The sequence below is a fragment of the Zerene cesonia genome, chromosome 5, assembly GCF_012273895.1.
Source record: "Zerene cesonia ecotype Mississippi chromosome 5, Zerene_cesonia_1.1, whole genome shotgun sequence".
Classification (NCBI taxonomy): Eukaryota; Metazoa; Arthropoda; class Insecta; order Lepidoptera; family Pieridae; genus Zerene; species Zerene cesonia.
In genome coordinates this window covers 433,225-459,938 of record NC_052106.1, presented here as the reverse complement: position 1 = coordinate 459,938, position 26,714 = coordinate 433,225, and the positions used below count along the sequence as shown (strand labels likewise).

General features: G+C 32.8%; 4 protein-coding genes across 5 annotated transcripts; 2 read left to right on the top strand and 2 right to left on the bottom strand.

Annotated features, from left to right (window-relative positions):
- Nucleotides 1-274: 274 nt before the first annotated feature.
- On the bottom strand, nt 275-3,650 carry LOC119840081 (nucleoporin-like protein amo1). The gene is made up of 4 exons (XM_038366586.1): nt 3,560-3,650; nt 1,535-1,813; nt 1,219-1,448; nt 275-1,102 (listed from the first exon to the last, which is right to left on the bottom strand). Exons 2-4 carry the CDS (start codon nt 1,626-1,628, stop codon nt 326-328), a joined length of 1,101 nt encoding a protein of 366 aa, XP_038222514.1. The 5' UTR covers nt 1,629-1,813; nt 3,560-3,650; the 3' UTR covers nt 275-325.
- On the top strand, nt 2,079-3,523 carry LOC119840082 (nucleoside diphosphate kinase 6). 2 transcript variants are annotated; one of them, XM_038366588.1, is made up of 3 exons: nt 2,079-2,454; nt 2,780-2,935; nt 3,286-3,354. In XM_038366588.1, exons 1-3 carry the CDS (start codon nt 2,228-2,230, stop codon nt 3,329-3,331), a joined length of 429 nt encoding a protein of 142 aa, XP_038222516.1. In that variant the 5' UTR covers nt 2,079-2,227; the 3' UTR covers nt 3,332-3,354. The 2 variants fall into 2 exon arrangements, with proteins under 2 accessions (XP_038222516.1, XP_038222515.1); XM_038366587.1 differs by having other exon boundaries at nt 2,103-2,454; nt 2,780-2,940; nt 3,286-3,523.
- Nucleotides 3,651-4,826: 1,176 nt separating the features above from the next.
- LOC119839961 lies at nt 4,827-7,366 on the bottom strand. Its single transcript, XM_038366421.1, has 4 exons — nt 7,154-7,366; nt 6,326-6,943; nt 5,895-6,059; nt 4,827-5,495 (listed from the first exon to the last, which is right to left on the bottom strand). Exons 1-4 carry the CDS (start codon nt 7,185-7,187, stop codon nt 5,335-5,337), a joined length of 978 nt encoding a protein of 325 aa, XP_038222349.1. The 5' UTR covers nt 7,188-7,366; the 3' UTR covers nt 4,827-5,334.
- A 792-nt stretch (nt 7,367-8,158) lies between these two features.
- Nucleotides 8,159-18,153, top strand: LOC119840132. Its single transcript, XM_038366645.1, is given in 8 exon segments — nt 8,159-8,289; nt 8,606-8,770; nt 9,212-9,445; nt 9,886-9,949; nt 10,217-10,324; nt 11,172-11,305; nt 11,717-11,812; nt 17,823-18,153. Coding segments are annotated over 8 exon segments (1,005 nt in total). The 3' UTR covers nt 17,896-18,153.
- Nucleotides 18,154-26,714: the final 8,561 nt, after the last annotated feature.

Sequence of the window (26,714 nt, the reverse complement as noted above, 5' to 3'; positions counted from 1 at the left end):
GCCTTGGCAAGAGCCCAAAACGATCTAGTTCCAGATGGTAGGCGGGCTAGTTTACGACCAAGTTTAGCTATATACTCCTATTTACTACTATTTAGTTTTATAATATTAGTATAGATTAAGAAGCTTACTCCTCAATATATACTTTGATAGGACTTCTTTGGTTATTTACAGAGAATGGTTTAAATTTGAAAGCAAAAATTCCAACCAAGTTCCAAAACTAGGTAAATAATTAAGTGGGTAGTAAAGTCAGTTAAACACAAAATCATATAAATTGTTACATAATTTATTAATTTACTTTTATTCATCTCTATATTAATCACCCTATTCAAATGCATAAACTATGAGGTGGTGGTAATTCTGGTATGAAACCTAATTTGAATTCTGCACTGTTGAATGCATCTAAATCACTTGGAGACAATTCCTCAATCTTGCTATAAACATTGCTATCATCCACAGGCTGTTGCTGAAAAGCATTCTTCGATACACCAAACACGTCAGTTGTCTGATTTCTAAATCCATCACTTTGTTGAAAAACATTTGCAGTTTGATTTTGTTGTACTCCAAATGGATTCTGTTGTTGATTGGAGGAAAACACATTTTGTTGTGATTGGTTGATGGCAAACACACTCTGTGGATTTGTTGCAAACACATTCTGTTGTTGATTTGTCCCGATAACGCTTTGTTGTTGTGGATTCGATGCAAAAACACTTTGTTGTTGATGTTGTGGTTGACTAAATGTGCTTTGAGATGCTTGGGCGAAAATCGATTTTGCTGTGGAATTTTCTTGTGGTTGTGTTTGAAATATATTTGAAGGTTGTGAGGGGCCAAAAATGTTTTGACGAGCTTGAGCAAAAATTGACTGTGGATTTGTGGTGTGTTGACTAAATACACTTTGTTGATTTTGAAAGGGATCATTTTGAACGGCACTGCGGAATATTGAAGTAGCATTAGACCCAAAACCTTGGTTGCCAGATCCAAATGGAGACGTCACTGGTTCTCCATTGTACAAGCTTCTTAAAATTTTAGTTATTTGAGCTGATGGTTGTATTAATTGTTCATATTTCTGCCTGGTTTCTTTAAATAAATTGTTCATATATGAGACCTGTAAATGTAAATAACTATTGCATATTTTGTGAAAATAGCGTCATATAATTTTTATTATAGTAATTGAATTTAGTTCATAGAATTAACAAAAAAAAAAAAGTACATTATACTCACTGCTTGATCCAAAGTATTGTTAGCTTTTGCTTCGTATATAATCAACCTAGCCTCCTCTTGTGATAAATCAGCAATACCGGGAAAACACGCTTTTTCTTTATATGGTGAATAACAACTCAATATCCATTGCCCTCCCTTAAGTGCAGCTTGGATATCTTGGTGTACTTGATTTACTAACTGTTCATCTGTTATTGTATTGCTTGTTGGTGCTTGTTGCTGGTTAGAACCCGCTGGATATAAGGTAAAAAAGAGTCTTATAAAATGTTATTAAAATAGTTTAGTATTAGAATATATAATGACAATGGTGTTTATTTACCATGGTAGGAGTATTTTGAACTATAAACATGTTCATATCTGCAATTTTGTCCATAACGACAACAACCTTGTTGAAAGTATTTGCAAATTACCATTTTTCTCGTTTCTTCTTAAATCGCTACATAATTTTTATGACTTCATATAATAAGCCGATGAAAAAGTACTATGTGGGTGATGATGTACATCAAAGTATATATTTATTGCACATCAAAAATTCAGAATACTAAATAAAAGGCATAAGGAATTTAAAAAGTTGAAGCCTGACGGGACAATCTGAAAACTGAAAATACCCGTATTATTATACTACTCTTTGCTGAAAAGTGTATTTACAGGTGACAACTGACATGAGACAGCATAGTGCATTATTATATTACTCAGAGTAAGTAATATTTTAACAGTTTTATCCTTTTATCAACTTTGTTTTTATATAATATATTTATTTGTTTACAAATGTGTAATAAAAAATATACACCACTTTAACATAGTTAAAAAATTTTCAACAAATAAATATAGATGTCTTGAATTGTTTAACTTAGGTAGGTGATAACTATCTCTTATATTATATATCAAATGTCAATGTCAACTGTCAAGACAAATGACAATATGATCAAATGCCTCTAATTTTCAAAACAATACTTTCAAATACAAAATTCTTAAAATATTAAAAACTAAATTAAGATGGAATTTGGAGCAAATGCGTACTCATAGCATAATGTCGAAACTACAGCTATCATTGGCTATTATCAAGCCTCATGCAGTTAAAAATCCAGTCGCTCTATCATACATAAGAAATGTTATAAAAAATAAATTTGTAGTAATTGAAACAAAAAGAGTTTTCCTAGATCAAGAAACTGCCGGTAACTTCTATATAGAACACACGGGAAAATTTTTCTTCAACCGGCTTGTGACTTTCATGTCTAGGTAATATTTATCCTAAACAATGTTATCAATAAAAATACTTTTTCAAATATACACTAAAAAAACATTTACATTGTCATTTTCTTCTTAAATTCTTGCTATTATCAAATTCATACTAAACCCTATGTGACTGTAACAATTATTGCTCTAAAGTTGCACCATCTTCATGAAGAGCATGTAACTATTTTTGGATATTTATATGTTTTAGTAGCATATCCAATCGATTCTAGCGAAATTGTAACTTATATTCGAAAATATCTAATTTAAATGCATAATGATATCCCATGAAGTGCTAATAATCATTAGGGTAAATTTTTTACATTTTCAGTGGTTACATAGATTTACATATAATTGGACATACCAATGCAATAGAACTGTGGAGAAGAATGCTTGGTCCTACCAAAGTTTACAAAGCACAATTTGACGATCCTAACTCATTGAGAGGCATGTTTGGGATATCTGACACTCGGAATGTTGCTCATGGGTCAGGTATAAAAATTTATTATTTTACCAAAAGTTACCACACTATTGCATCTATTAGTAGCTACATTGGATCATATAATTATAATAGCATATAGTGTGGCTAAAACTGGTATTAATATACAGGTGTAGTTTTCTAAAAATTTTAAATACCTACTCCTTTATTTGTATCACAGTCCTCACACCAAAATATTAATGCGTTTCTATAGGAGTCAATACAAAATCTATCTAGCCTATGATTTTGTGTAAACTAACAAAATATGCCTATATTAAATATTTCCTTAAAATTTTAACATAAAAAAGCTTTGTGCTCTACTATACCATATTAATGATAACAAACCATTAATATTTCAGACTCGCCAACATCAGCAGAGAGAGAAATCAAATTTTTCTTTCCTGAATTCTCCTTCTACGAATGGCACACAAAAAAAGAAGAGTTCTATAGAAAAGGGCCCATTATATTCAACAGACATTTGTTTCAACATGTTAGAAAACTATAAATGTGCTTGTTATGTACTAATTTAATTAGTATAATGTTAGTTTAATTTTGTTTATATTGAATTATAGTACATATTCGTTTTCATTTATGCAATTATTTTTGGATTTTTAATCTATTGTAAACACTCACTGTAAATCCACCAACAGTTGGTATTTGCGGAATTCGAACTCACATCATTCTCTTACGCTTTCAATTTATTACATTTATGAATTAACATAGCATCATTTCGCAAATCGGTGAAAGTATTTCATGTGCAGCTAATGGATTATGTTTCCCAAAACGCCATCTAGTCTAAGATACTTAGAGAGAAAACTTTTCTTAATTGAAAACTTGCTGTGCCGCGCCGTTTAACTCAACGGCAGAAACAAGTATTTCTATAGCCTCTGTTACTTTTTGTGCAATGCAGTGATTTTCGTATCTATAATATAATATATAGAACTCTATCTAATACGATAGAACTCACATTTGCTTAAATACTATCTATCATTATCAGCGCCGCATAATCAAACCTACACTTTCTTCCAACTTTCCTTACGAAGTTAATCTAGAATAATGCACTACTTTACAGAACTTATTTAAATTATTGAACCACTTTATAAAACAAGGATAAAAAAATTAATAGTCCTTTAATTATAATGTAATTTCTTCTGGAGTGTGCCCATGCAAACGTGTATAAAGATCTAATGTACATGTAGAAGTCTTTCTCATTTAATATTATTACTGTAGATAACTTCACAATGTTGGAATTGATCTCTATGCAATTAAGCACTTTAATAATTACATTGAATTAAAACTGGCCAACTAAAGAAGCAGTGATGGCTCGATATCGATAAGTCGGAGGATCGAGACCATGTGAGCATGAAAGAAATATATCGATTTTCCAATAATTTATCTGCGCGTGTAGATAAAATCACCACTGCTTAAAAGAGTGAAAGAAAAAAACGAGAGGACACCAGCATGTCCAAGAATCAAAAGTTCGACATCTGACATTTGCCAACCTGCAATTGGCCATCATGGCTGATTATGACCTGAACCCTCATAGAAGGCTGTGTCCCAGCTTTGGGAACATGTATGGGCTGATGATGCAGAAATTACCAGTTTTCATCATCATATGAAAACTGGCCAGTTTTACTTATACAGTATAGAGATAGATAAAAAAAATATTTATGGAAATAAATATATATTAAATTTCCAAATAAGAAAAAAGTAATAGACACTGTAAATCATACGAACATTAATTCACGTCATTATATTAGTTACAGGAACAACATACATCAATTAAAACTAAAATACAATAATTACGATACTATAAAGCAACAAACAATTTTACTACTTCTCTTATTTATAACAAATAATTTTATATTTAATACTGGACGGTACTGTTTTGGAATTATTTTTATAGATCTACATTAAATATTTTTTACAGTTAATTTAAAATGCAATTCATGCAATGGAAAAATTTGACAAGTAATATTTTATATAATTATAAATCTTAAGTTATATTCTAACTTTAATTATTTTAACAGGTACAAAATTTACAGGCAAGAATAGTAGTTTCACAATCAGCGTTTTTAACTCTTTCTGAGTAGTTTTTAAAAATTTGATAAAAAACATTTATGAACAAGTTTTTCTTTTCAATAAATCATATGGAAATATTAGACATACAATTACAAAAATTTATAGCAGTGAGCTATAATCAGAAACATGTCACATGTCACATGTCTGTATTCTAATCATTGGCTCTGTGTCATCATTAACTTTTTCCTGGAGTCGCATATGGAAAAATTTGCCTCTCATTAATTTATTACATTAACAATGTTCTAGTAACATCACAAAAATTTCCCAAGTGAGAAAAAGTAAACACAAAGACTTAAGCGTCAAATATTGATTATAAAAACTACAAGTTACTCTCCAATTTTAACAAATACTTTTGGCCGAGAAAACACTTTGATGCCTTCTTCAAGCTTAGCCAGTTGTTTCTCGAGTTCCATTTTGCGGTTTCGCATCCTCAACGTATCTGTTTTGACTGGCATTTTGTTTAACTCATTCACCAATTCGGCAAAACCTGTTGATTATATTGAGGCTTACAGAAAAACAGAAGAAAACAAAGTAATCTCAAAACTAATAGACATGATTATAGGGATTGTTTAGTAATATTTACACTGCCTTATTAGCCCAACAACAGTCATATTGAATTAATCAATTAGTGAAACATACATTATGGTATTTTAATTTGTCAAGCTACTAAGTATTAATAAAGTTTTTTAATATACCTAAATATGCTCGACTATATATATTTAATATATTTTGAGAACACCTAGGAAATCATGCATTACATTACACAGCTCAGTTGTCCGATATTACAATTTTTTTTATATATTTCCAGTAGAGGGGATCAAACCCAATCTACTTATCTCGGCAACAACAGGGCCGTCTGGTTGTGCTACCCATAAATTATACTCACTAATCCTCAGCATCCGCAAAGTCTCCCGTTTCTCATTATCAGGCAGTGTAACATGTCCCGGTGGACATGCGATGTGATCGTCATTTGTTTTCGCCCCCTCCAGCTCCTTCGCCTCTTGCTCTTTCCTTTCTCGGAGATACCTTGGTAGTACTCCTTTTTGGTATCCTGAAATTTTGAATGTCATTAACAAAAAAAAGTGATTTGATCATATGTATCTATAAGTTAAATACAGTAACCAAAAACAAAAATGTGTATTGATATGTTTGGGCTATTATGATAGAAAAATAGTTCATAGTAACACTTAACTAATCTTTAAAAACTATTACCTATGAGGATTTATAATATTTGTACTTTGTTGGATAGATCACCTACATAAGAAGGTATGTAAGGTCATAAGATTAAGTCTAATTTAAAAACAAAAAAATGTCAACCTGGAGGCAAATATGGGTCTTTATCTTTCTTCTCCAAAATAGAATTTAATCTACTCCTATTTCTCTCTTCCATTAAATCATCACCAGCCCTCCTAGGTGTGTGAGACACTGGTGAGGGACTTTTGTGTTGTCCAGAGTCTCCACTTGCCTTAATTTTAGTTTCACTGTCTTCCTCCCTATTATACAACATAGTTAGCTTGGCACTCTCGAGCCGTTGAGAGAGATTGCTTTCGATTGTTTGACAGCCTATATCCCGCAATCTTCCAGATGATTCCGTTGATTTCACCTCATCGTCTGATTGATCTTCTTGCACATGTGACTGTCTTTGTTCTTTTCTTTTTAAAAATTCTGCCATATCACCTTTCTTTATTCGTACATCTGGGAGCTTTTTGCGACCACCCAAGGCACTGGTTTTGCCAATATTAAGTATTACCTTCCCACTCTTATTGGATGGAGAGGACTTGACTTGTCCTAGTGTGTTCGAAGCCGCAAGGGAGCTCGCAAAGCGTGGAGGATGACCACTTTTTAATGTATATTTTGGTTCTTTAGGTGATTTGCCTTGTATAAACTTTAATTGTTTCATATTTTCTCTTATGAAGTTCTTTTTTTGTTCCTTTTCTATAAATGCATAGTCAATCATAAATTAGATCAAGAGAATATACAAATAAAAAATTTTAAATAATAAGATGAACTGAATTGATAAAACAATAATTTGACACAATAAACATATTTTTATTACGATTATTTCTGCAAAACTCATTTTTATTTCATATTATGATGGCTAGAAGTTAAATAAATACTATAATATGGTATAAAAACAATACTTACTGGGTTCTGGAAAAATTCCTTTCAAAGTGTACATTGTCTTCAAAAAACAGAAATTAATATCAGAAAAGATACACTCATCATTTAGAGATCTTTACACACAAATTGTACACTATAAATATAATTTCTTTCCATTTTACAAAACAAATAACAGAAGATTAATAATTTCGAAAATCTAGCAATATGCATTCGGTTTTTGTCACTTTTATTTTCAAACACATGTCAACCGTTTAATTAATAGACAATATTGTTTCTGGTTTTGTTTCTGGCCACAAAATGTTAAAAAAACGGTTTTAAACAATTTAAATCGCTAGAGTTTAACATTTTTTAATTCATAACAGATTTATTGGAAAAGTTTTCTATTTCCCGAGAATACGCTATAGCCTATAACCTCAGAGCGTTATCTTGTTATCATCAAAATCATTCAACTAGAACTTATAGATAATGATAGAAATTAGATAAGCTTTAATTCCGTAAGTAGGCATAAAATATTTTCATACACGACAAATGTAACGTTATGTATCCGTTATTTCAACTTTAAATGAAAAAAAAATCATATTCAAATACATACACAACCATTATTTCCGACTTTAGATCTGATAAAAAAACAAATTTTTGACTTAAAAAAATTATTATTTAAATTATAATCCTTAAATATACGTATAAGGAAGTCGTGTCAATAAATTAAAATTAGTGATGTACACTTTAGAACGACTGAACAGATTTTAATAAAAATTTGGAAAACATCCACCCTGAGATGCAGAGTCGGGCCGAGGCGATAGTGATACAGTGAAAGTAATTTGCAAAGATTTTTTCCAAAATATTAAGAATATTAACTATAGGGTAATGCAATGCTGCACAAGAATTTATAGATATATTAAACCTTCTTTCATTAGTATTGATTTCCATAGATATTAAAAAGCCACATTTTGTCATTCGTACCTTAACTGCCTAAAATATTGTAAACTACTTTTATTGTTATCACAAAAATTACATATTTTAATCATGATGAACAGTGCCGGCAGAACTTCCCCCGACAAGGGCAAATATAAAATTTCACGACGAGGGAAAAAGCTTATGTTAGCAGACGACCAAAGAACGTTAATGGCTTTGCCCAAAGATGTTCCAGAAAGGACATGGTATAGTCTTTTATTTTTTATAGAGCAGTTCCTAAACTATACTTACTACTGAGCCTGCATTGAGTAATGGATCGGTATAGGTTAAAAAAGTAGTATCTCATATTGGTCGCATAAGGTAAATTATAATATCTCAATATTTCGGAAGGGTTTTGAACTCTAAAACCTGGCTACTTCCGTGCGTAAGAACTCTTACAAAGTCTTCAAAGAGAACTCTTTGAAGCATAATATTATAGCTTGATTATAGAACTGTACGTTTGGTTACTATATTTCTTGTTATCTGTATGAATTAGATAGTTAAATAGTTCGGTAAAATCAGGGCAGAAATACTCCAAAAAGAAGAAGACGATTTGATGATACTCGATATTCGAGAAGAGATAATAGAAGAAGCTATGAAGATTTGCTATGAGCAATATATGGAGCGACAAAACTCCTTGTTCACAGCTCACTGTGCGGCTAAGGCGTGGCTCAAGCTGATTGACTGGTATTAATATAGATCCTAATTTTCTACTACTATACCTAAACACTATCTACTTAGACTAGAATTATAAAGTTTATTTCTATCCGCTAATCTCAGGAACTAATGCACTGATTTAAATTTTTTTGCACCGTTTGATGTCCTAAATCTGTAATATATTGTACTTATATTTTAAAATGTTTTGGATATATTTCAATGTTTATTTATTTCTTTATTTATAAAAGCGGCCTGTACAGAGGGCATAAGCATAGCCAATTGAAGATATAAAAGTAGATCGATTGTCACAGCATGTGAGTGCCAGGTGATGTATCTTTAAATAGTACAGTGCGCTATCTTTACTCTTATTTTATTTCTGTATCACCTCAAAGGTGCTTAACTAATAAGGGCTTGTGTAGCCCGTGTAGTGGTCCTTCGAGCCGGATCTTGCCAACAAACTCGATCAACCAGGTACTTCTACCGGCACGACCCCGGCGAGGAGCCGAGCGCGCACCCCCCTTGCTACATCCCCAAGCGGCGCGAGTCGTGGGCCCCCGACGCCCCGCCAGACCCCTGCCCTAAGGATACTTGGTGTCAACACGATCTGATCGTACTCGAGGAGACGCAAGAGGAGGGCATCAAGAAGTGGCCCAGCAGCTCGTCCATTGACTATCCCGTTGTGGATGATATACCATCTGATTGCTGGTTGAACGATGAATTAATTTTTTCCCATTTCATTCATTTATTCACATTCGTTATTTTGCAAAAAAATGTATCTGTGACGTTGTCCACATAAACCACTGAACGGTTTTTTTAGTGATATTGAGTGGAAAATATGCACTTGTTAGCGGTGCCCGGGCGCAAACTTAGATACGCCTGAATAATTAAAAGCTAACTCTTGAAGCGCCTTGGGAAGATTTGCCAAGCATTGAGACCCCTGAAATTAAATAGTTATTGTTTGTTGTTTATTATCAGGCAAATACAAATTTTGTAAGGTGTCCTGGTTTCCTGGATTGTTCATTATATACAAAGGGATTACAATAATATTATATTTATTAGAAGTTTCCCTGCGATCTCACTAGAATCGTTTTAACAAAACCCTCAAAGTTCATACTATCAAAGCAAACTTATAAAACTTTTCACAGCTTCCCAGGTAAAGTCAATCTGCCATTCGCAAGTGAGACAGATAATTATAAAAATCTTAGTTACGTAAGTAAAAAGTCAAGTTTAGTAAAAGTAGTATTTAGTAGTAAATAGTCAGGTTATATGAAGTAATTTTATGTTTTACACAACGTACGTATTACCCGACTGTGCCAGAAAGAGGGTGATGTGTGTATGCGTATAAAATTGAAGTCGCGTTTTTGGCGCCCAATTTTTTTACTTTCTTAAGAACCCACGTTATTCAGCTCTTTTTTTATTTCACAATTCGTTGTTTACATTCCGTTCCCAAGGTAAATATATTTTGTTAAGGTCTAGTGTGTGTCATAGGATTCCAGCAGTGTAACAAGCGAACCCAATATTTGTGCTGAGAGCGAAATATTGCAGAAGATCACCGACTACAGCACTGAGGAAATATCGCATAAGGTATTTCAATAGTTTTAAGAACATTTTTTTTTTTATATGTTACAGTCGGCAGTGGAGCTGGTGGGACGCCTGATGGTAAGCGTTACCACCGCCCATGAACATTTGTAGAGGCGTAAAGTCGATTACAGACCTTACGACTGTACAAATGGATTGCCGACTTTAAATTGGGAAGGGATTAAGAAAGGATTGGCGAGAGGAATAAAGGAAAGGACTGGGAAGGGGAAGGAAAAGGATATGGGCCTCCGGCTCCCCCACTCACCGAACGAAACACAGCAGAATGCTATTTCACGCCGGTCTTCTGTAGGGGTGTGGTACTTCCCCGGTGCGAGCTGGCCCAATTCGTGCCGAAGCGTGCTTGACTACCACATAATATAATTATCGTTCCCCTATCTCTTTCATCCACGTAGTTAAAGTATAATATAGATAGTCCTGAGTTTTTACAAGCATGTGTTTCGGCTCCGCGGGATTTTCAGGATAAAAACCATCCTGTATATTCGCGTTTCAAACTATCTATGTACAAGATATCATTCTGATGGGTTCAGTGGTCTAGACATGAAGAAGAGAAGTGTTTAGAAAATGTTTACTATTTTGTCTTTAAAATAACGAGTCCAAATAATCCTATTATTCAGGCTATTTTTCTATTTATTTTTATTTTATTTATTTGTCTTTGGAAAACAAACAATACAATTATGACAATACAATGTTGTAAAATTGAATGAACTGTGTATATGTTACTGTTATTATTGTTTGTTTGATTAGTCTTAACTCACAGGCAGATCCTAGTTTCAATGAGAACACACAACTATGTAGTGCATCCATCAATTCTTGTGTATTTTTTTATATTCAGGAGTCAACATACAGCGCATTGAAAACAACCACTCCAGTAGACGGGTCTTTGCATGGTGCTGGCGATTCCATAGTAGACCGGCTTCGACCAAAGCGGAAGCTAACTGAGAAGAGCAAGCAGTTTAGTAGACCTAGGTTGGAACCCACCATTTTTTTGTATTAAGTGGTTAATGCATTAAAAGTAATGAAGGACAGTTGGAATCGAAGTGAAACCTTTTTTGAATGTATATAAAATCAGATATGTAATAAGACGGTGATAAAATAAGTATAAGAAAGAAGAGTTAAAAATTGAAAGAAATTAAGCAATGTCAGTGAAAAGGAGTACCATGTAGATACTATTCAATAAAACAATATTTATGTTTAGTGAACTGTGAAAGCTTTTATTTTCTTCTTTTGCTTTTTATTATTTTTTCTCTGAAAATGTCCTTGGTCATCAAATACTTTCAGAAATCCCAAAAAAAGTAATAACCAAAGATGATTATAAATAACGAAGATTTTATTTCTGATACTTATGTTCTATCTCATTAAGTTAAATATCTCTTATAGCATGATTGGAAGATCGAAAGCCACTCTTCCACCATTGGACGGGGATTCCCGGTCTCGAATCAGTATTATTTCTGATTGTCGTTTGAGGAACTTAAGGTACGTTATTATGACTTTAAACGTATAAAATACCATTGTACGCCATGAAAGGTTAGGCAATTACCACGTTTTCTATAAAATACTAAATGAGGCAAACATTTATTCACGCAATCTTCCAAAAGCCAAAAATTATACAAGAATTGGGTAACTATTCAAGAGGAAATTTGTACAGACATTTACCCGCAAGATTATTGCCTAATTTGTTCATATTAAAAATATAGGTATTTTACAAAAAATATGACTATCTACTGTGGTTTTACTTGTACAACGTAAAAACAGTTTTATGATATTATGTGTATATATAGTAAATCGTTTGTTTTCTACGCCATACGCTTTCATGGTCTTACAATATCACCAGTATTCAGTAACTACTTAGGGGTATATCAACTTATGTATACATTTTGTGCTTCACTTCATCGCATCATGAGAACGAAGTAGGGTTCTGAAACTTATACTCAGCATACATTATTTAAACCCTACCTGGCGAACCCCAGGACTGTCAAGATAATCGTCCAATCAACGTTTCTAAACATAATTAACCCTTTCAATAAACCGGTTGCCATGGCAACTCGCGCCATTGTGTGCAAGCACGTGCAAAATGCCGGTACATCAATACAGTGACCCCCTCATTTCGTATTTACATGTGCAGTGACCTCAGCGCCGACTGAAATATATTGTTGGGCGATATAAAAAGAATTATCAATATTCTGTGTAATGTGGTGTATAATGCGAACACTTGTGAATTTGATCCAGGGTTGTTCGAGTCAAGCTTTTTGGTTTTTTATTCGAGATCTGTGTAGGGATCTAACAATTTAAAAGCGTCATTTTATTTCATTTTTTTGGTAATCTCTCTGCCATCAGTAAAAATGTCTTTCAACAAGTTCCAGATCCATTCTTTAGCAACTCTGTTTTACGTAAGTACAGCCGCTTGTGTAAAATTGGGCTGGTTAGGCGGGTTACTCTATTATGATGATATTACATACTAAATATTTGGGTCTATGGTATTATGGTAGTGGATGATCAAATTATTATTTAAGACTAGCCCTGGTTTCGATATTCCGATTCAAATTCTCTATAAATTACCAGGCTTTTAGTTTTTGTAGTAAAAGGGTAATGAGTTGAATAATCTTTGGAAAAAGTCTTTTATCTACATCTATGAGTATTGTCTGTTGTTTCTTAGTTAATTTTAAATTGTTTTCTTTGCTAATCAGCGTATTTCTTATATATGACTTTTCTTTCTCTCATTATTTTGCTATCTAATGTCTTACATGAACTGCAGGGAATTCAATGAATCTTTAAATTCATGCAAAATTTGAAAGACTCTTGTTACATTTCTTCTAAATTATTCAGTGAAATAGGCGTAAGGTGACATTTAAGTAAGAGTTTTCAGTAATATTATATCACAATAGATTGTATTATCGCTACAGCTTTTGCACGATAAATACTAGAAAATAACTAAATAACTTCTGTTGCGTTTCTATGTTACAAAAAGCAAATAGCTAATATTATAGCTTTTAATCAATTTAGGTCCTCATATAGAAAGATTATGTGTTCTTTTCGTATGTTGTACACAGTAAAGTAAACTAATTATTCAACATTTAAAATCTATTTAATTAAAATTGCCAACCCTGGCCTAGGTTGAGTGTCCAGGTGTGGAAGGTCAACAACCGAGGACGGCTACCCATCATCTATTCAACTATTCAGTGCGCTTAACTGCAATGCATTGCCTTGTCTTGATCTTTTATTCCTTTATTATAATAGGGGGCCCTTAAAAACCTCAATTGTATGACATTTCAATTCATTCCAACTCAGCTAGATTATGTTGGATAATAGCACGAGAAGGCAGTATATAATGTGGAATGGAGAAATTCGAAGTAGCTAAATAAATAAGTAGATGTGTATAATTATACATTACATATTATAAATACACACTTTTTTAACTATCTTTTAACAACTGAAATGATTGATGAAAAATTGCTACGGAATGGCAAAAAGACGCGGGTTCGAATCCCGCCTCGTGATCGAATTTTAAAATAAACTAAAATGATTATTTATTGCGTATTGACATGCTAATAATTATATGTGCATCGTTACATATTTAATTATTTCAGACATCTTAATATAATAGTATCCAGAATCGTGAAGTAAGTAAAGGGCTATATGTAGTAGAATATGAAATATATCAAAGATTTAGAAAAGTAGATCAATGGAAAGGCTGTGGATGATGACACCAATAGCTAGTTAGAAATAGGCCACTCTTCATATTTAATTGTTCTGTGAGACTCTATAGCTCTGTGTTTTTTTAACCTTTACACGGTCTATAATTTATACGTTTGTATGGTGTAATTTTAAAACTACTACTAATGTTACTAAGTTTTATATTGTGTAGATTAGCAAGTTTTATAATATCCAGTCATTTATCTGAATAATCTTTACTAATATAGGTACCTAACTGAAGAGTACTTCCCCATTTTATCACATGTTTTATCTAACCTCACAATTTGGAAAAATCATTATGCGTGTACTGTATCTACCACGAGAAATCACAGTCGATCAACCTTTTTGACATTTTCTTCGCAGAAAGTCTGTCTGTAAAGGGACATGTTTTTATATATTCTTTACTAAGGGATTTTTTTATATATTCTTTACTTTAAATCTGCAATATGCATTCAAAGGCAGACTTTTGACTTAATAAAGCCCACTTGATCTAAGAAAAATACGTTGTGGTGTATCAAGTATGACAGCTAACTCGTGTAGAGTCGTACATGGCACGATAAAAGGGTGCCCTGTGTCCTTTGTACTGTTAAAAGGTTTTGTTCGTAGCCCGTGATGAATGACGTGGGATAATTAAGTACATTCGGGCTTAGGGCATTTTGTTTGGCCATAATTTTATGGGGTATAAAATGTGAGCTGGAGGAAAATTTTTCACAATCACAATTGTTTTTTTTAAATTCAGTTTACTTTCTAATCACAATGCTTTCAAATAAGCGTTTGTCTAGTATGAATTGAGTATTGGGATTTTTCTTATATTTCTCAATTTGTGCAGAATTTGTGCAACATTTTTGGAAAGTTTTTGACAGGGGCAACGCTAGCTCGTGTAGCGCCTGTGTCCAATGATATCCTGTCGCCCCGTAGGCCTGCCCTGACGACGCTTTTAGCTGTCTCAAGGAGCGACGCGGCGACCCCTGAAACGGCGGCGCCTGTGTGCATTGCATGCTCTGCACTTTAGGTTAAGCCGCCCCTGTCTTTGAAATAGATTTGAAAATTGAGTACTTCGCATTTAATCAGCAAAATATAGAAAATGTAATTTACATACCAAATTCCATCCAACCATTTTGCAAATGATCATAAAAAACTAATATTATAATTGCGAAAGTTTGTATGGATGTGTGTGTGTGTGTGTGTTTGTTGCTCTTTCACGCATAAACTACTAAATCGATTGCAATGAAATTTGGTACGTAGATAGCTCGATAACTGGAAAAACATATAGGCAACTTTTAATCTCGATATTCTTACGGGATACTGACTTACACGTGTGAAACGCGGGGCGCAGCTAGTATATCATAAAGCAAAATTGTAACATCGTAGCCCTCAGTCATATGTCTATACGTTTGTCACGAACAAGTAGTCATCATTTAATGTTGCGAGAATTATTTATGACTAGCCGCTGTCCATGGCGTCGTATGCTTTTATGCTAGAATTAAATCATATCCGCTCAATTATATATCACATTCCGGAATCGATAAGTTCGAAGTGGCATTTGTAGTTTTCAGTATAATGATTAGTGTACATACAATTTAGACTATGCTGGTTCGATCAAGTTACGCATTCGAAGCGATCATACAGGATTACAGTATGTCCTTAATCCGATTTACATTATGTCCGAATTATCAGACCATCGGTATCGATAACGCCGCGGCTCCAGAAATGTCCAGTCAATGCCACCAGGTGATCGCCCTTTCACCTCTAATTCCCCAGTTCGATTCCCCACCCGACCTGTATAATTTTAAGCTCATTATACAGCGATAGGTGGGCATCGATTAAAGAAGCATTGAAGGAAATTCTGAAGTCAGCTGTCGGTCATTTTATACGGTTGAATCACAAATGTGTCCTTTTGACTTTTACAATTTCTTCGGATTCTTTTGAAAATATGTTTATGTAAATATGCATGAAAAAGTTTATATTGCTGCAAGCGCAGCACGAATATGGGCTTTTTCTTGGAAATCGTCAGTATCACGAGGGTTGTAAGTGTGAAAGTAAGTTATAGATCCAACTAATCCTGCTAGCATTATAAGCGCGAAAAGTTTGTGAGTACGGATCAATTGTTTGTTAATCTTTCGCGTTAAAACTAGTGAATGGATTTATATGGATTTTAATGAAACTTTACAAAAATATAGTTTATACAACAAAATAGAACAAGATCTATACAAATACTTGCTATTGTTAGTGGGTTTGTCCGCGGGTGAGACCGCGCGGCGTAGATGATGATTATAAATTAAGGTGACTAGATTATCGCTCTGATATTAAAAAAGATTCGTAAGTGTTGAAATAAAGCTGCGTTCTCTGACTCTGTTCATTTGCGACTGACTTATGAGCTGCAGAATAAAACTCGTATTGGTATTTTAATAGATAAAAAAAACTAATAGCAACTGATCTTCACAACGAACTTTTTTCCTTACTATATACATGACCTGAAACCAAGCCTGAAATAAACCCTGATTTACATATATCATTGCCTCTTATAATGCTGTCATTATTATAATGAATATCCGAAAAGTAATTGCGGATAGCCTATAATGAAAACTGTCTTTATTCTTGTACAAACGCCCAAAATATAAGCAATTTCAAAGTTAGATAACTTCCCAACGAGTTTCCGACATTAATATCTGTTTAAATTTCCAAGTATTGTGTACCGACGCTTCGGTTTCTCACTCTATAAATATTAGATGACGCTCTGGACAATCCATTCAGAGATTGACAATGTGACGGTGTCGATGCGTATATATTAACATTTCACCTTCAAATTTACTGGTCAACAGCCGGTGTGGATGCCCTCAGGTTGCTACGCTAGTAACTATTACATGGCTGCCGTTACATTATTATATTTCTGTATTATTTTTTTATACTTTCTAGAATCAATCCTTGGAACGTCTTACTGATGATTTTTTGTTCTCTTCTGGTGGGAATTTTCTCGACTTTTCTATATGGAGAGTACATTACGTTTTGCCATAATGATATTTTTTTTTATTTCTCTCACGTTCTTCTCGTTTCTACAAATTAATTTAATAACAGAGCTTGTTACGTTGTACATGTAATAAATTACAATGTTTCTTTGCAAATTCCCTGAAAGGACTGTAATTGTGTTTTATGTGACATTATTAAGGCATATAAGGAAAATGTGTAATAAAATGAAGCTTATACATATAATACTAAATAACGAACTGCTCGAAACGTCATTTTTTGTAATACATGAAGCATTGAAGCGTAATTATCGTAATATTATCTTTATTTTATGTCACCTAATAAAAAGTAAAAGCTAATATAATTTGAGGAATTCATTAACTCTGTATTCTTTTATAAGATGTTTTGTTTAGCAATATAGTTAAATGAAGATATGCAGAGTTTCTGTCAATATGTTGGCAACACTGTATGTTAAACAGTTGATACGCGCTTTGAAATTTTCTAACAACACTTAAACGAAGCAACATTGTTGATCAACTGTTGTTCAGCAAGTGTTCACGGTGAATACGAGGCTTAAGATTGTAAAAATCTGGTCAGTAGTATGAATAATATGTTTGAGGTTTTGTGTTCTTTACTAGAACCACAGATTATGTAATACTGTAGAACATGCATTTTTCATTATCCATATGAAAATGACTCGTCTCTACTGCTTGAGCAAAAATTCCCGAACTGAATTTGTTTCCTGTGAATGTATGTGTTGAGTGTATTTTTCATGGATCACAGATAAAAAAGGAAGCAGGTAGATAATATTATAATTGTACATTTGTAGGTTGGACACGCAATACGAAATAACATCAGAGAAGATTGACACGCCTCCGGGGGAAACCGTGAAACGGAAGTAGATGTGCTTTGATATGACTGTAATAAAATATTAGGGATTTTGATATTTTTTATTCATTTTCACGAAATCATTTATTGTAAAGTTGATGAAGAAATTGATAACGTGATATCAATCTTATTATTGTTATTTAATTCCCAATTGGGAATCAGATTAGAGATTTATCAATTTTCAACCGACTCAAAAAAGCAGAACGTTATCAATTCGACTATATTTTTGTATTTGTTACCTTATGTCTTTTTACTGGGTGAACTGATTTTTATGATCCTTTTTTTATTTGAAACCTGATGGACTGCAATGTGATCCCATTTAAACTTGGTCTTATTCAGACAATTTGAAGATTTGTTGTTAAAAATTGTTATAGGAATACTCTGCAAAATGAAATAAAACTAAAAATCGTTCATTTATAAAGTTTATTTTTGAACTATTGATTATTATAAGACTGATCAATTGTATTAAATCATGTTTCACTACATTATACATTTTTCTATATTATATAAAGAGAATTTGTGTTTGGTTTGTTTGAATGCATTTTTGCTTATTTGTGCTTAAATAAAATATGCCTTGAACTTTGAATATTTATAATATATTTGTAGCGAGATTAGATTGTGTTATATTAGTTTTATTTATTTAATCATCACGAATATCATGCCAATATGTCTTATTTTCGTTGAATAAATTGTTTAATTGTTTGTTTTGTTTTATTTTTATCATCAAACCGTGTGACAATTGATCGTAAATATAAAAGTTATAAACAAGGGAAATAAATTTATTTTAATCTGAATTTATTAAGAATTTACATATAATTTAAATTTCTAATAATTATGTAATTAGAAGTCATATTGGCCAAATGTTAGTTGGCAGATGTCATTTGTTTGTCGTTCAATTTTTCATTGACGTATTTACTGGTTTTCTCAAGATGTTTTCTTATATCTACTAGAGCAGTGGTGATGGGGATACGGTGGAGATGAATTTAAAAATCAATAGAATTTTCTTAGCGTAGCCAGCGCAGCTTACCTTTTATGTAACCTCGAAGTTTTAGTTAGGCCACACAGCAGCGTAACATCAGGCGAGATGGTGGTCAAGAGCTGACCTATTAAAATTAATAAAAAAAATTTTTTTTAGTTACCTAAGCCACATTTGCTCCAATAAGTATAGTATAAATAATAAAACAGATCGCGAGACGGGATTGAACCAGCGTCTTTCGCCACCGGGATGTTGAAACCCCAATTGGATTATTGGATCTAGATGGGATTTTGTTTGTTCACTAGTAGCACATGAGTAAGAGCTGAATAAGTCCAAAGTTTTCTAGCAAAACAATTACACTAGATATGTTTATTTTATGAATGTGTCCATCATCATAATTATCATCATCATCATCATCATCATCATCATCAGCCCATATAGAGCCCTTATAGAGTCCCCGAGTCACTGCAGGGACTCGGGCCTCTTGTGTGGATTCTGACAAGGAAACAATACTAAAAAAGAAAGAAGAGAAAGTAATAGACAAAGACTGCTATAAGAGATGGCGGTAACCTCCCAGGCCATAAACCACCACGCTGGCCAAGTGCGAGTTGGCAGATATCACAGGTCATTTATTCTTGGTCGTGCCGGTTTCCTTACGATGTTTTCCTACTGTTTTGGGAATAACAGAGTTCGCCGGTACGTAAATAATTATAACTGTTTTTATGTTTGCAACATAATGAGAATTCTAGTCGTGATTTTGTATTCAACCTCATCATCGTCAGCCCATATGCTCCCACTGCAGGACAGCAGGTCTCCCATGAAGGTTCATGTTGTAATCTACGACGCAGGCCAAGTGTGGCAGATGTTATTTCCGACTTTTTTTACCACTGATCCGTAACTCCTCTTATATTTTTACACAGAACTGTGTACTGACAGAACAGCATGTTCAGTAAGTAGGTATTAAGAATTAAGTTTAGGTACTAGATACTACATATAAAAATAACATCACTCTATAACTTATTTAACCATTCTCCTGTCTCAAGCCCTCTTACTTTTAAAATAGCGTTTATGTATGGATAGCCACAATTTATAAATATCATGTACTGTTGTATATAGACTGACTTAAAATTAGTTCTAAATTATTTCAATGTGTAAAAAACAGGTTCATCTCAAGCGGCGGCCGTAAAGCGGCTAAAATATGAAACGTCGATGTCATTGCGACTCAACATTTACATAATTATGCGCATAACAGAACACCAATAAAGTAGATTATTATAATTTTATGGCGTACGAATAATTTTCCAAGTATATTGCGTTTTTATATATCGACTCGTTGAAACTGGAGTTCGTACGCGTGGATAGTTTTTCTTTATTTTACCTGTAATCTAATTAAAAATAATTATATCACGGATTTAATTGAAGAGGTTTGCAATAAAGGGTTTTACCTATTACAAATCACTTTATTTTCCCTGTAATGTAATAATAAATTTCCAACTGAAACATTATTCTTTGGACTGTAATCCAAGAAGATTCATACATTAATACGGACTGAGTTGCAATTATTAGTTTATAAATATAGCAATTTCTTTCAAAATAACTCATCTAATAAAGTAGGTACTAACGTAAATTCAAGTATATAACTATAATATCTTGAAACCATAGTTATCAATTTAAAAAATGTTTTTAGGAACATTTTTCGTAATGTCAAAAAAGTTGTATGCATTCTGCATAGAATTAAATAATAGAATTAAAGTCTATTGCTTCTTTTTTCAATACATTCCAAGTTTAAAAATGTTTGCTTATAAAATAGTCATTGGAATATGATGATGTAGGAATAAAAATACTGGGATTTTTATTTCCTGGTAAATTGGTTTCGATAAGCCAGTCCAATCTATAGTATGTCGAGTCCACTCTGCCTAACAAACACTGTTTTATTTGATAGTGTGCGATGAAGGATTTTATTATAATTTCAAAAGAGATTACAATTTATTCTTATTAACCTTTATTGTAGTTGACCTCCATATATTACTTTCCTTCACTGTGTCTAAACAGTTTCTATTTTCACTAACCATTATTTACCGTGACAAATGCATTCAATCCTTCATCGTTTAGTTTACAGAAGACAATAACCAGTACATAGGGTACGTGACACGTGTTCCGGGTCTCCTCACGTACCGGGACGATGGTGAACCGACGTGACGTCATCCCAAGTTTAAATGGCTGTTGTGACCATGAGAGAATGAAAATTCTAGATAGTTCCATGGTGTTTGAGACTATATAGAGTCTTATAAGTAGGTAAATAAGGCGGTTAATATTTTTGATTTAGCACAGGCATAATCCAATTGATTTTTAAACAAAATAGTGGCAAAACGGTGAGCTGATTGATGAGATATATTAATTTAGATTTCTTTGTATTCTACGTCAATTAATAAGTGGCTACTTTCCATATTTGTGTTTGCATCGTATTTTGCATAGATCCTTGTGTCTGAAGTAAATAAATTTATAGCGATATCCTAACTTCATTCATGTTAATTTAGCATAATACATTTTGGCTCTTATTCATTATTTTTTTTTCTTTTTATTAAAAATGAGTTTATATATTCCCTTAGAAAACTTGGATGCCGTCAAAAACATCCAAATCAATTGTATAGCTTGGTTTTAATTAGCAAGTACGCTGAATTTTCGGCAAATGTTACCCAGTCAACTGTATAGTCTAGTAAAATACTTCAGTTATTTAAGCAGCATGTTATTTCTTCTTCTTTTCCATAAAAATATGAGTCTTGTAGACGTAAATATTCATGAGTATAATACAGTTTACATGAGTAAATTAACATTTCTAGAACAGTATACTTATGCGTAATTTTCATCACGATACATACAACTTGCAACTCAAACCCACCCTACACATAACCCAGCACTAAAATGCGGATTCCCAGCTAACCGCCCACGTCCCAGGGATATGAGCGATCTTTACATATCCCCGCCGAGGTGTTTGACGCGAACAAATATTGTTTTCTCCGAAAAAACATCCGCTAGTTTATGTATGAGCACTTTCGCAGATATACGAAAAAGTTCGTGTGATAATAGCATTTTTGACATTGACAGACCCACAAATTATTGCGTCGTTACTGCGTAAATGGTTTGAGTAGTTCAGCCGACTTCAAAAACAGGTAGGGATGGGTGCTTCATTCCATTATATGTGTGTATGCTATCAAATCATTAAAAAATAACAGGGTAATGATAACTATATCTAACTGCTAATAAACTGAGAGTAGATATACCTGATACTTTCAGTTTAGCATGAAAGTATTAGTAGGGGTTTATAGCAAAGTAGCATATAAAATCTGTTAATATGAAAGTAGCAATGGTTCCGTAAAGAATAACAAAGAGGTACATGGATGTTTCTCGAAACGAAGTAAATTTTATCTGTGGAGATGGAGTGGAGCGCGGGAAGAACTACGGGTTTGGCAATAGTTGAAACTTATTTCTATAATGGAAGACGTTTCAACTGATAATAATAAGAGAAATTTTTAAATTGTTTCTTTCCATCATTATACGTCATATTGATAACATATTTTTTTCAAGATGTTATGTCTATGCAGTACTTAGTACCTGTGTTGTAAATATATATGTGTTTTAATAATGAAAATGTGGAAAGTTTCGTCTGACAGCTAAGAATTATTAATTTATTTCTTTGCTACACTGTACAACAGCATAAAATATGCTGAAAAATAACATGAATATAATAATAAATTTAAAATTATTGAGCATCATTGACAACTCATCAGGATTTTAGTGTTTAGTTGGCAGTTTTTCGAAAAAAGGGAAAAAAGCATTGCGATTTTTTACCACTTACGTAATTGAGGTTAGACCCTATAGTACCTTCGAAACACGCGAAATCGCCAATAACTTAGCAGTGACCCAGCTGGTATGCTCCGTAAAGATCCAAATGAAGACATTATACACGAGAACGCTTTTGTAAGTTCACATTCTTTGGAAAAGCCTGCAATTTCAGGGAAAAAGGGACGTTTGAGATGGATAAAGGGCCCTGTAGGATAGGAATGAGGGGCGGGAATCGCCAGGACCTCGGGGTAAAAATCTATTTTGCGCGAATATTCCGATAAGCCGGTATTGAGATTTCAGAATTTAGATACTTCTATTTGAATAATTCGCTTTTGTTTCAGAATAAGTATTTATGGCTTCATGCCGCAGTTGGAGAAAGAACCAAAGTAAATAGAGATACTATTCGGTCATCGTAATCCCACCTCTATTGTTTTTGGTTACAATTCAAAATTCTATATCAAACTGTGCATTTAACGTTGACTGTTTTGTTGCTTATTGTGTTGCTTTCTAGTTTTTCGAACAAGTTTAGTTCGTAATTATATTATTCTTCAGAGAATAAGCGTCAATGCGTTTCTATAAATAATACACAAGTGGAATCTTGTTATAGTGAAGATCTAGAAAAGACGTAGAGAAATAATTATTTTACTTTTATTTAATTGAATCAATTGTATACGAATTTAAATAATTTTTCCGTTCAGATGTGTGACTGTATTTTATATTTGTATTAAATAAGCTTTAAAATCAACATGTACCATAAAAAAAAAACAATGTATAATTGTAAAAGAGACGCATTAGAATTAAAAAAGCACATTTCACTATTCTTCAAACTAGGATTCCTTGTGTTGTGGAGTATAGTCACTTTTCATCTAAACTATTTTAACCAATAACAAAACTTGTTTAATAAAACTGTAAACTGCATAAGTCTAATAGTACTTCTTAGTACCTAATAAGTTTAATTATTCCATCATAATAAAGCTCTAAACCTTTAGTATCACTATAAAACTATACCTATATATGCGTCGCACTAAATTCATGTGTTTCACTACCACCGTATAACTCAGATTACATAAAGGGTTCAACATAATATAATGATACATTAAAGCACATTTTAAAGGTCATATTAACAAACTCGAGCAGTAAAATACCTGCGACTAAAATGGCTCCCTGGGCGACCTTTGGACCTTAATTACTCTGCGAGAAATATTATATTGTTTTTGTTCAGGGTTATTTTATAGGTGTGGGTTAGTTTTCAATTATAATTGGGAGTGATAAGAGTTATATTTTTGTATAGAATAACATATTAGGCTATTTCGAGCATACTCGTATTGCAAAGGTGACTAACTCTGACTCTGTGTTATGTATTAACGGCATACATATTTTAAATGAATGTTTATATACATCCGCAATAAAGGAACTCAGAAGTAGGGGATGGATGGACAAGAAAAGTTGATGGTAGTAAGCTAATTAGACAATAAAAAAAAGTATAATAATATAATATATCTCATATGTAAAATTCTCGTGTCACAATGTTAGTTACCTTACTCCTCCGAAAATGGTGGATCGATTCAAATGAAATTATGTGTGCATATCGGGTAGGTCTGAGAATAAGACAACATTTATTTTTAAAAACCCTAAATGATTAGAATAAGGCAGAACAGCGTTTGCTGGGTCAGCTAGTAAATAAAAAAAATTGATATTTATTGGCATTAAATCATCAAGTACATAAATGTTCCATTGACTACCGTACTAGTTGAGAACTGAATTTCGGTTGCCGGTAAATACAATAATATATAAGAGGTGCATTTTCAAATGACTCATACGTATAAAAGATTGTCGAGAAGCCAATCCGAAAAGATTAAAAAAGTGAAAATTGAAGGCGGGAAAATCAGATTTAGTCTCGTCTCATTGAGACCAGTGAATAATTTGAAAGCGAATGACATTGACGAATAGCGCCAAAGGGAGATATCAATTAATTAAACAGATTTAATTAAATTCCCTTTCCGAGTGTTATTGGACATATCCGATATCCAATTTTATTACTCCAAATGCTGTTTATTTCGGTTGAGGTTTACCGCGGTGATTTAAATGGATGGGTTGTTATCCGAATAATTTTATGTTGAATTCTGATAAATAGGCTTCGAGAACATGATGGAAAATTCTCTGTAAAGAGCAGGTATTTTCAAATATTTTGTTGGGCTCATGTTTTGTTATTCGAAAGCTCCTGTATGTGGTTAAAATTAGCTGTTTCTATTACGCCATTTTTAATTCATAAAGAAACATGTGAATGGAAAGATAAATATGTTCATCACAGATCAATCTTTTAGGAGGCAACATTTTTTTCTATAATATGTTTCCTTTTATAAACATTCGTTTATCACGACAAACCCTCAGTCCAAAAACAATAAAAAGCCAACCACACCCTAAACGGATTACATGTTCCATAAAATAATCCCACATAAAAAGGACCATAAGAAGCATGCATTACACGACGACAATATTTTTATAGATATCGATCTATTTTGCTCCATCTCCCACCAAAACAATTTTGATAAATCGGTGCCGCATATCTCAGCCAGCGTCAAACACTTTGCCAACTTATGAGAACGCCGTAAAGCATATTGGCTATAAAACTAGGCACACTCTAAGCACATATAGGTATGCTTCTAGTTGCGTCTACTTACCCAGCAATATGCTCGTAAAACCGAAATATTATTCCGACTTTACGCTTGTAGAAAGATGTTGGAATTACAAAGACTGCTCCCGATGATGTAACTGTTTTTACGAGTCTGTTCTATTGTTCAGTTATGAATAAGTTGGTTGGTTATGAGGGATATTGGATTGGTAGAGAATACATATAGATATATACAAATAGAAATACATCTTTATATTGCATTCTTGTGGCTTGAAGAATGCGAATGTGTGTGAAAGAGTGCTTATGATGCTTGAATTGTTGTTATTGCAAACTATCGTTTCATACTGACAAAATGTCAAGACGGAAGGTTTAGGCTGAAAGTGTACACATAGATTATGGTCTGTGTAATATAATGTATAAGGTTCTTTTGTAAGTACGAAGTATGAAGGCAATATAAGTTATATGCATAGCATTGTCTCTGTTTAATATTACAGGAAAATAAAAACATTATGTGTACATTAATAAAAATGACATATAATAATCAAACATTAATAATGAAAAATATGGTAGAAACCGTTGTTGCATATCAATAAGGGTTTACTTATATCTGCCTAATTCTTACATTAAATTTAATCAAAAACTTTAATCCTTAAGAACACGATCGATTCTCCGCCATTTTATATAATATTTAGTATAAAATTTAATAAATCATATAAAAGATTTATGTGATTGATAATCTTTTATATGATTTATTTGAATTTATATCCATAACGTCACAAAATGGCGGAAAATCGATCGTGTTCTTAGTTGAAGAGCAAAATACGTCTTATCACCAAAAAGATTTTGTCCCATATTATCCACTATGCAAAAGCCAATTTTCATTTCGTATGAAGTGTCCATAAACGCATGAATCCAAATGGATTTTCGCCTTTATTTCAAATTAGTAGACCGATAAATGTTTTAATCAAACTTTACACAAGAATTTTACGATTCTTTCCGTGCTTAGCGGTAACTTGGTGAGTATATAGCCTACTGCCGGCGTATAATTTAAAACTACCCTTAAAGTGACGTTTAACACGCGAACTTACTTATTGTGTTCTAAATAAGATTCGCTGTTGATTAATTATTACGGTTGATTTATTTTCACGTTGGAAATTAAAATTTTATGCAGCTATTCCCTTTTTAGTGGCAGACTATCGCCGTTTTATGTTGAGTCATAGAAAGGCATTAGAGAGGCAAATAACTATAGAAGTATTATGTAGCATTTTGTTTACAGGCATTTTAATCAATTAATTATATCGTAAAACAAATGATTGTTAAATACGATATATATCATTACATCCTAGAATTACGCAAATTGCAGAGTCTTGCTTGATATTTAC

What these genes read in the sequence shown, in the direction of transcription:
- LOC119840082 (XM_038366587.1), top strand. Translation starts at nt 2,228, where the DNA reads ATGCGTACTCATAGCATAATGTCGAAACTACAGCTATCATTGGCTATT. An exon ending in CTTGTGACTTTCATGTCTAG is followed by an intron (nt 2,455 to 2,779) that starts GTAATATTTATC and finishes TTACATTTTCAG; the next exon opens with TGGTTACATAGATTTACATA. An exon ending in GAATGTTGCTCATGGGTCAG is followed by an intron (nt 2,941 to 3,285) that starts GTATAAAAATTT and finishes TTAATATTTCAG; the next exon opens with ACTCGCCAACATCAGCAGAG.
- LOC119840081 (XM_038366586.1), bottom strand. Translation starts at nt 1,628, where the DNA reads ATGGTAATTTGCAAATACTTTCAACAAGGTTGTTGTCGTTATGGACAA. An exon ending in TTCAAAATACTCCTACCATG is followed by an intron (nt 1,449 to 1,534) that starts GTAAATAAACAC and finishes CCTTATATCCAG; the next exon opens with CGGGTTCTAACCAGCAACAA. An exon ending in ACAATACTTTGGATCAAGCA is followed by an intron (nt 1,103 to 1,218) that starts GTGAGTATAATG and finishes TTACATTTACAG; the next exon opens with GTCTCATATATGAACAATTT.
- LOC119839961 (XM_038366421.1), bottom strand. Translation starts at nt 7,187, where the DNA reads ATGTACACTTTGAAAGGAATTTTTCCAGAACCCA. An exon ending in AGACCCATATTTGCCTCCAG is followed by an intron (nt 6,060 to 6,325) that starts GTTGACATTTTT and finishes TCAAAATTTCAG; the next exon opens with GATACCAAAAAGGAGTACTA. An exon ending in TTTGCGGATGCTGAGGATTA is followed by an intron (nt 5,496 to 5,894) that starts GTGAGTATAATT and finishes TATAATCAACAG; the next exon opens with GTTTTGCCGAATTGGTGAAT.